Source organism: Pleurodeles waltl, chromosome 4_2 (assembly GCF_031143425.1).
Source record: "Pleurodeles waltl isolate 20211129_DDA chromosome 4_2, aPleWal1.hap1.20221129, whole genome shotgun sequence".
Taxonomy (NCBI): domain Eukaryota; kingdom Metazoa; phylum Chordata; class Amphibia; order Caudata; family Salamandridae; genus Pleurodeles; species Pleurodeles waltl.
Genome location: NC_090443.1, coordinates 535,909,078 through 535,919,584, shown reverse-complemented (window position 1 = coordinate 535,919,584; position 10,507 = coordinate 535,909,078). Strand labels below are relative to the sequence as shown.

Here is a 10,507-nt window from a genome sequence, read left to right as displayed (position 1 = left end):
TACATTCCTGACCTTATGCACAACAGGAATGGCCAGGCCTTTCAAGGTTATCTTGTGTTCAATGCCATTCACTGTGCCCAGTTTGTCTTCAAACAAAGCTTCTGATATAGTTAACAACACATTCAAGGACAACCACTGAGAGCGCACATCAACCAAGGAAACGAGACAAGCTGTTCCTGGTCTGAGTACCATCCCAAACCTACATTGAGCCGTCAACCTAATATGTTGTGTCCGCTTTTAATGACATACACCTTAATGTAGGTTTCTCTATTTTTATACGTAAACTTCTCCTGAAAGATAGCTGTCATATCAACAAAGAACCCCCCAAAAGCCACTGTATGACTATCAGGAGGAAATAACTCAAATGGACTCCATTCCTTGAAAAACAGATCCTCTGTAATTAAAGTAACAGGTGACCCAGAATCCACAGTGACTTCAAATTTAATATCACCAATAGATATAGTGCAGATAGGGTCACCTCTCATACAATGCATGGGCAAGGAAACCATCTTAATGGACAGTACTGCTTTGCTTGGGGCGCCTATATGCTTTTTGTCCCTAAATGAACTATTCAAACCAAAAAAACATGCTGTTCCATAAATGTAGGGAGTTCCAACACCTACAATTTAAGTCTGGACCTGTCAGGTCATCGGAGGTAACTCCTATTAGGAGCACAAGCCCTCACCTGCCGATTGTGGCATGCTTATTCATTGGGCTACACTCCGCATTTGGCTGGTGCTGCAATGCCCAGTGAGCCCCTCAGAGGGGCATTTTGCTGGAGATCTTGTTGTATCGCCTATCAGTTAGGTACTGATTGTTAACCTTTTTAGAAAGTGAAGCAAAAGGAAGTTTAATGTGTTTATAGATTAGTTTGAGATTTACAATTGACTAAAGATCCCCTCTATACCTATTTTAATCAAAGGGCTCCTGTTAAAGGATAAAAGCAGAAAAGAAGAAGAGAAAGAGAGAGAAAAAGAGAAAGAGTAAGAAAGAAAGAAAGAAAGAAAGAGAACATTAAAAGACAAAGAATGTAAGAAATAAAGATGCAAGAGACTAAAGGAAAGAAGGAAAAAATAGAAGGAGGCACGAAAGAAAAAAGGAAAGCAAAATGGAAATGTAAAAAACGAAAGAAGGACAGAAAAAGGAAATAAAGCAAAAAAGAAAGAAAGAGAAATTAAGGGAAAAGAAAGGAAAGAAAGAATAAAAAAAGAAAGAACAAAAGAAAAAAGGAAAGAAGATGAAATCAAGGAAGGAAAGAGGGTTCACTGTATAAAATATTAGGTTAAATATCCATAAGTTCACTTCATCTATTTTTAAATAAAACTGTTACAAGTGTGCTGCAAATGAAACACCATACAGTTTGTTGTCTTACTAGGGCAAAGTTTATCAAAAAATCATTGGTGAAACCAAGTCCAGGAACATAAAATGGTATGTTCTGAAATAGCAGCAATCCACTTCAAAAGGAATTTACAAGTGCATTGGAAGAAGACAGGAACTGATAAAGCTGAAATGTTCCCTCTGCACTCTTCTGATTCATCCCACTATCACAGCAGGCAACACAGACACTAAAGGAAACCCCTTCTGTGCGCATGTGCTCATTGTGAAAGAGCAAAATGCAGTCACTCAAAATGACGGTAACCAGTGACATTAAATAGATGCTTAAGTAGGCAGACAAATTGCCCCATGTTGTGCGCTCTAGTGGGTGAAGCAAAATGAGCATGACATAACAACACACAAATGAGTTGAGAGGTGGCTGAAAGCCTATTTAACTATGTATATTACAACATATTATTTTAGTAAAATCAAAAGGTCTTGTCTAACGCCAGACCTAAAAAGTCAATTTCCAAATGTGTGTTTGTTGGTATTCGCACACTTCTTCGTCGCCTATTCCACATTGGAGACACTTAACGGTTTAACCTTTATGTTTCCCAGAAATCTGAAAACCTGTTCCCAGACCTAGGTGTAAACAGAGTGCTGACATTGAAGACTTCACAGATTTTGAAATGTTGCTTTTTGTTAATTATTCTCCAGATTTAGTACATCTCCAGAGAATCCACTGCTTGTTAGGGCACCTTTGAATTGTGTGATGAAATGACTGAAACAAGTGTACAAATTATAATAACTTAATGTTAGTCTTGGCATCCTTAGGGTGGTCTCACCCCAAAGCTTTTGCATTTACCTCCTGTTTTGTTGCTGTATCTTTTGCTGACCTTGGGACTACTGCTAATGCTACTGGTACTGGTGGGTGTGCAGCACTGATTGTGCCACCCACTTAAGTAGCTCTGTAAACATATTTCAGGCCTGCCACTGCAGACGCTGTGTGTGCAGTCTTCCTGCCACCCTGACTTGTCATCTAAAACCTCCTGCCAAGCCCAGCAGGGTACCATGTAAGCAAAAAGCAGGCTATGTACCTTTAGGTTTTTCCTGTCCTAGTAATGGGAAAGTCCTAAAGTCCATTTTTCATTACTGCGAGGCCTGCCTGTCTAATAGGGCAAAATTGGGGATTGCTTATAAAATTGTTAAGCTGTAATTCCTGATCTGAGAGGAGCAGCTGCATCATGTTTGGTATATTTGGGATGGTAATAATAAATCCTCTTTACAGGTAGGGTTGGATTTATTATTACTATTTTGGAAATGCCACTTTTAGAAAGTGGATGTTTCTCTGCACTCTCTGCCCGGTGTGCCTACAGCCTATCTCCAATACACGTCTGTCTCGGGCTAGTTGACAGCTACACTTGTGCATCCCCTTCAGACACCCCCAGCACAGGATACTCAGACACATCTGCAACCTCTTGGGTCTTCCTGGGGAGGAGGTTGGGTTAGGCTCACACTTGCACCTCAAAGGGTAAGTAACAGAATTCACCCAAATGCGCCAAATACCTCCCACTGGCTATCTGGAGCCCAGATGGAACTGAAACGGGCACCTGTGCACTTCACAATAATTCTTGTGTAGTCATCCTCCACATCAAAAGCACTTTCTTGAATAAGTACTGGCTCTCTTGATCCATTGAGTAGCATACTATTGCACTAAGAAGAAACTCTGCTGGAGTAAAGGCTGCTGCACCAGAAGGATTGCCACTTTGCTGTGCCTGACTGTTCCCAGGAACTGCTGTTCAGCTTTGTTGAGCCACCCTGCTGCCTGCTGACCTCTGCCTTGCAACACAAACCTCCAACCAACTCCAGAGTGACTCCAGGGGTTGATTAGCTATCCCCTGTCCCATCTGAGGCCCCAGGAGGATCAAGGATCTTGCATCAAGCCAACCCATCTCCCTGCCAGACTTCACAGCGCTACTTCAGTGTCCGGAACTGAGTGTCTGGGTAGTACGGGCCCTGGCCAAGTACCGGCTGTGGTTTTGGGCTGCAGGCATCATCTTAAGAGAAAAAAGAAAGTGGAGCCTTCCCCGGAAGGAAGACTTTGACAAAGCCCAATCCGTCAGGTGAGCAGAGCTGCCCACATCACACCAGTTTCTGTGCTTTGCTCACTTCCCCTCCCCTCCTGGCACTGTGAGGCGTGATTATCTCATCGCAGTGTGGACGTCATGTGGAGGAGAAGGCCACTGAATCCGGCCTGTCTTGCTTGTAACCTGCGGAAGAGGTGGACCCGAGCGGTCCCAGATTGATTACCAAGTGCTCCTTGCCAGTGTTGGCGTGGGGGGACAATTACCATTTTTCACCTGATATACCCGCCCAGTGAGGCTTGACACCAGTTCCCTACCACGTACCAGCTTGGGTAACACTTTACCTCGGAGGATAAGTCTGCCTGCTCTGCACCAAACTACGAGAGGGTAAGCACAGATTATTATTAGTGTGCATCTTACTTGCCCTGACTAGAGTGGTTGATTCTGCCTGGCTTAGGTACAAACCCTAGCCAACCAGAAACCCCATTTCTAACACTTAACAAAATCTTCAATGAGCCCAAAACAGCACTTGTTTGTCGATTTTTATTTGGTCATCTCATCAAGGAATAAGACATGGCATTATTAAATAAATAAATATATAAATACTCAAATACATACATAAATAGAAACATTCAGAAAATAGTCAAAGTCCCTCAATTGGAACCGCATCTTCTTGAAAAAAATCCCCTTAATGCTGATAGCACAGGTGATGCCTTGATGTACCTGTTATTGTCCAGGGCGCTCACAAGCCCATCCTGTGCAGCACTAGTCACAATCTTGGTGAGGAGAGGTATTATTGATAAGGCTTGATTGGTAAGGCCCAGCATGAGCCCCAGTTATAAATGGCCATCCATTCCATGTCTTGTGTTAATCGTAAAATAATGTGTTTGGCAAATTGGTGAAGTGGGTCTGCAGGTGTCCTGTTCAGTATCAGAGTCCAGGACCTATCAGAAGGAACACAGGTAATAATGCAAGTTCAGCTGAACCAGGGTAAATGTAGAAATATGTTGTAGATTAGTGGGGGAGCCATTTAAGAAAATGAATTCTGCCCCAACTACACGTTTATGCCAGAAAACAATAATTATTGAATGTGAAGGTTAAGGGGGCTCAGAAAAGTAGGATTAGTATCAGAAAACAGAGACTTCAATAGGAAAGTCTGCATGGTCGGTACACTCAGTGTCATCTGAGGGACTTCACAGGCACCCAAGTCACCCAAACACCAGAGTCTCCTTGATCCTGAGCACAACTAGTGTATGGTGGAAACCACTATAGACTACCCACGCTTAGTGTCACTGAATGTCCAAAACAGTGCCTCTAAAAACAAAACAGAGGCTGAGAAGGAATTTTCTTCTGATTGTTGTGGATGCGCTGGCCACACATGAGCACTCTAATTTAAGTACATGAAACAAATCAGACCACACACTTCCACCATCAGGGAGTCCTCAAAATCATTTACCAGATTTGGACTGTGCGCTAAATGTTATAGATTTGTCTCTATGAAGCAGGATTCCTATCACCCACTGCACCAGTCTGAATATTTTTGCACCTACCTGCCCATTGTATCTCACAATGTTCCTAGCACGGTCTTGTATTAAAGTCCCAATTTGTACAGCACATGCATAGCAGCATCTTTTGCAAGATGGCTAGTCCAGTCTTCTTGCATCATCTATGGGTCACTGACAGTATCAATAAATGAAACAGAGGGAGAGACTGGTGAACGGACACTAGTAGCATTCTAACATGATCCAGAGGAGTACCAGTCTATACATCGTAACAGGGGTCAGAGCAACGCCATCAGAGCAACAAAGGGCAAAAATACACTACACACTCAACATGCAACACACATGTTTACACTTACTTTGTTAAGTCCATTATTGTCAACTGTTACACACCCATCTTCAGTGTAGTTCCCAAGGCTGCAGGTATGTGTGTCTGTTTCTTGAAAACCTACTCTTCTGGATTCAGTCACAAAGGTAAATTACCATACCAACCTTTACCTCTTATTTCCACAGTTACTGATACACATACACACACAATGTGTTTATACACACCAAGTTCATCCTGAGAATATATTACAGAGGAAACGTTCTGCAACAAAGCCCCCACAACAAGTCCTTGAACAGACTCTTCTGGGAATTTTCTCTTCCAGATCCTCACTGTTGTCTTCCAAATCCTCACTCTAGGTGTCTGCTTCTAAGGGACCAGATATGTTGCACCCTAGTAATTTGTCAAAGTCATATTCATACAATCAGAGTAGAGTTCATGTGTGCGAGTACTGGGCACCCCCTTGGTGAGAGGCAATATTCTGAAGGTGTTGGTAGAGGGTGGATTTCAAGAACCTAGGGTAGCTGTCCTTTTCCATGAGGACCCACGTCTTCGCTTGTGCCACATTAAAGCAGTTGTAGGTTGCATGTGCCAACTGGCGTTGAGTGAGTTCCTTCGTGTGGTGGTCGATATTCACCTGGAAGGATGGGAGACAGTATGTTAGCAAAAGAAAGGAATTAACTGAAAATGGTCTGACTCATATTCCCCTACACTTGTATTAAAAATAACTCCTTTCTTACCCTGGTGCTCCTAACCCGAGGCTTCTGCTTGGGCACACAGACTTAACATCTCTATATTGTTTGGATACTACATAGAAGATCAGCAATGCAATCCTGCCTTATTCTGTTGAAAGCCAAAGACCTAGTCTTCAGCAAAGGAATCACCTTTGATCTGAGGAACAGTCTGGCAAATCTAATTCTAACTCACCTCCCTGCAGGCTTCGTTCTGAATAAACTGCTCATAGATCTCCTGTCCCTTGGAGGACAGTTTGGCAGCTGAGCGGATTTTCTTGTACTTCTCACAGGCCAGCCAGAACTCCAGGTTCTCATCGCTGAACTCAGTCTTCAGGAAAGACCAGAATGATGCAAGGCCGTCTGTGTGAACAAAATAAGACACAAAATGGTTAAAAAAGAAGAGCATTTATGTGCAAAGAGTAGAAACTTTGTACAACCTTCAATATCATCCAACAACTTATCCCACACTTGGGACATCATCCTACCAATTGCCCATCTCCTCTTAGTGCATTGTTTGGTTGCCTATTTCACACTGTAGTTTATCTCAGGAGGTCACTGCTCTTTGTACAGTTTATCTTGAGTGACTGATGGAGATCATATGGTTTATCCCACTGGTCCCTTATTTTACTCTTTGGTTTACTCAAGGTTGTCCAACAGAACATCCTTTCTGTCAGTATTGAATTATATCTATCTTGTTCAGTCTCTGTCCACCCACTCATTCACAAACAGCCACAGTCAACCATGGTTCATCCACATGTGCCGCCATACCCACACTAGCCCACAAAAGAAATTGCACTTATCCCTAGTCTTAATAAAAAGAGCTCTTGGATCTGATCATGTTACAGATGCTGTAGTAATAAGTAGTCCATCCACCTTCCACATATAACCACCCCATTTAGCCATGGCCCTCCAATTCACAGTCACCCCAAATAAGTCTGAACTTTCTCCCCACCTACTCTGCCATGGTCTATACAAGCGGACTATATCATACATTGTCTTCCTCTTCCACCTAGGCAAGATCCATCCATCGCTGTATCTTCTCCCAACCAACCCATCTGTGTTCCATCTATCTACTAGCATGCAGCGTCCACCCAAAGCCAGCCATGATCCATCCATCTACCTTCAGCATTGCTCACTCTGCCGTGGGTTGAGGCCATAGTGACTCCATTGAGTCACCATTGCATATCCATCGTGCCCACCTACAGCCTGCCCCTCCGTCCCTCAGAGTGACTGATACTCACCTTTACTACTTAGCAGATTGTCGAACGAGTCCCTCCACCTTAGCACATCTTCCAGGCAGAGTCTAGAGAAAGAACAGGAAGAGCGTTAGGACAGACAAGGAACAGAAAGGGAAATACCATTGATACAGGGAAGACAAAACCCTTTGTGAAAGTGTTGGTGACAAGTGATGCCCCTGATTTACCTGTGTTTGATTCCTGGTTTGCTCTGGATGCATTTTCCAGGTTCAAACACTGCGTCTGGTTTCTGAAGCAAGACTCCTAAGCGCGCCCCAAGCTCTTTAACCCTGAAAGTGTAAAGAAAAGACATTTGTTACTTTTGAAGTCTGGCTAAGAAACTTAGCGGTGAACTGCGTTTAGAAGCTTTAGAAGCTCCCATACTGGGCACAAGTTAATATAATATATAGGCATTTTGGGAAAACGAGATGGCCAGCTTCCCAACCCAGTTCCATGTAAAATGGCAGGTTTTGTGTTCTTGCCTGTTATTTTCTCCTTTTGAATGCACTCTGCAACAGTTGTCCCTAGCACTCTATTTAATGATACTCGGTATATTGAGCTTGGAATGATAAAGGGCTGAAATGGCACTGCTGATTCCTGCTCTTGTTACTCCTGGAACAGAAGGAAGACAGACTAAATTTTCCAATTAGGTCACCTATGGTTTAAATACACAATCAGAATATTGTTTCTGATATCCACAGCACAGTGCAAGACTCCTCATAACCTATAGCTTTATTTGAGAGAGGAGGCATTGACCCTAAGTCAACTCCTCGTCCCCGCACCAGTATCACAATAATAAAGAGTTCTCATTTTAGCATAGTGCTTAGAAGAGGTGCTATGCGTCAGATCTTCTCTTCTTTGCGTTCTGTGAGAGAGATAAATGGTCACTGCTCAAAGTCCTCCTAACACCTCAGGCCTCTTCTAGAATTAGAACTTGAATGACAACTTAGAGCATTGTAGGGAGCCCATCAACCTTTTTTCTCTATTTATGTAATATGTGATGACACTTGATATTTAATATTCGCCTGCTTAAGGACTGCATTAGATAGCTCTTCTATCAGTGTGAGATCGCGGTAAGAATGCTGCACACTTGTTCCCTGTCTCTGGGGTGAGAGTAGACAGTCCCTTCCTCCCAGGCGTATCAGACTGGGCTAGGCAGCACCCTTCGCTCCTCCTTTCTCTGGTGCAGCATCAGCAAATCTCTCGGTGCTGGAATGTTTGCAGTGGCCTTCGACGGCCCCTCACTGTGAAGAACTACCTGTCTGTTCACCATCACCTCAGGATTTACACGCAGCCCAGGTGCGTGTTAAACGTGCCAGCGGTATGGTTACTAGATGTTCCTGAGCCTCCAGGTTATTCAGGTAACAACTCAATGCATTTTGGAAGTTGTGTTCACGTGCAGTCTCAATTTGGTTAAACTGTGTGTGATAATTGTGAAAAAGAAAGACACGAACTGGGATACTTACTTTAAAAAAAATATTTGTATAGTGCATACTTAGCTACACAAAGACAATAAGACTAGAGCTATAGCACTAACCCAGACTTAAATAACAATGGTATGAACACAGAATTTGATGCTTAGCTACCCTCTAGCCAGCTGCACATGGAGTAAACTGCAAACCTTGATTGGGGTTTTATGTCAGGTAAATGAACTGGCACACAAATGTACACATTTCTTACTGCAATCTTCTGAAGTCACCCTGCAGAGCCACAATTTCCATCCTACAGCCCCTCGACTCTCTCACCTTTCGATACAGATGGAGGGCAGCGTGGTCAGACTGTCCTTGCACATGGCGCCGGGTGGGTTCCAGGCAGGCGGTGTATTCCGTAGAAAGCTGGAGTAGCTGGTGACTGTTGTCCAAGGTCCTTTCGATGCAAATGGAGCTTCTCCTCAGACAGCCGGTCCAGGGTGAAGAATGAAAGCTCCTCCGAGATCCCCTGACCGAGACCGACGAATGCCCACCGAGATCTGCCAGCTGCTCAGGCTGCTGTCTTTTATATTAAAAGTGGGCAGGCGGGCGGGGCCATCCTTGATGTCAGACAATGAGAGGCGTCACCCGGCTCTGCGTTCTGCCCGAGGCAGAGGTGTGATACTCGGGCTGCTGTTAGACCTGCGTGCAGGACAGGGAGCCGGGTAGAAGCTGTGCCCCTCCCATAGACATCAGTCAAACGCAAGGTTCAGGAGAGCGTGGTCCGGAGTGAACTGTGGGTCGCAACTGGACTGTTCGCTCTGATTTTGCGTACCAGCAGTGCCATGTACGTCTGCAAGTGTAAACAGTTAAATAATGAATATGTCCACATTCAAAATGAATTTTCCCGGGGAAACCAGGATTAGAACTCTGCTGACGTTGAGCCAACAACTGAATCTGCGTCAGGTTTTACCCCAAACCTTACCGGCGTGCGGACAGAGCAGGACACTAGTTAAGGCAAACAGCATTCGTTGCTGATCCGTGTGTTCGTATAGTGCAGAGATCATACTGAAATACAACCCCGAAATACTTTTAAAACCCTGCAGACGAGCTGTTACACAGGACTGTAGGTGCATTTCAGTTGGCAGCTACGTAGGAAGTCAGTAACAGGCTTTATTATCATTTATCATACTCTGTGGTTATTATTTTATTTATGTTCGGGAGAACGGACAACTGAAATAACCTCTGTGCAACGACACATAATTTCCCGCAGAGGGCGCATTATCTGCGGAGGTTTCTCAAACAGAACATGTGGCGCAGAATCAATTTATCAGTGATTCGTCATTTGTAGCGAAAACACTCTTACGATTATTTTAAACCCAGGTCCGTAATATTTCCTTTCAATAGAGTTAAACCCACCTAAGCTTTAAGTGTGTAGTCTGTATTATGACGTTTAAAATGCCTTCCGATGTATCCACCATTCACTCTGGTGCCTCCACAGTATTTAACTCCCAGATTACGTACTGTAATCTGGGAGATACGAATTACATGCACGTGTAACTGAGATGAAGCGACAGCATTCATACTTCCTATCAGAGAAAACGCTGCCCCACCACCACAGCTTGTAGTAATTGGGAAGATACCTCTGCAAGAGCCACTAGTACATCAAATTGGGGACATTAAATTGAGGATATACTTTAATAAGACTCCCTGCTATGAATGGTGTAGTATAATTGCATCCTTTATCCTCAGAAAGAGTCTGAGCTGCAGCAGGTAGCTCTGACATTTAGAGAAAAGAGGACATTTGAAGGTCAGATGCTACCAGTTTTCCTGAAGATACTATCAGAATTCACAATATTTCAGGTAAATAAGTAGCTAAAATAGGAGGGCACAGATTCCGTGGCAGA

General features: G+C 43.7%; 1 protein-coding gene across 1 annotated transcript; it reads right to left on the bottom strand.

Moving 5' to 3' along the window:
• Nucleotides 1–1,365: 1,365 nt before the first annotated feature.
• LOC138293069 (regulator of G-protein signaling 5-like) lies at nt 1,366–9,653 on the bottom strand. Its single transcript, XM_069232065.1, has 5 exons — nt 8,937–9,653; nt 7,380–7,481; nt 7,198–7,259; nt 6,150–6,316; nt 1,366–5,859 (listed from the first exon to the last, which is right to left on the bottom strand). Exons 1-5 carry the CDS (start codon nt 8,981–8,983, stop codon nt 5,659–5,661), a joined length of 579 nt encoding a protein of 192 aa, XP_069088166.1. The 5' UTR covers nt 8,984–9,653; the 3' UTR covers nt 1,366–5,658.
• Nucleotides 9,654–10,507: the final 854 nt, after the last annotated feature.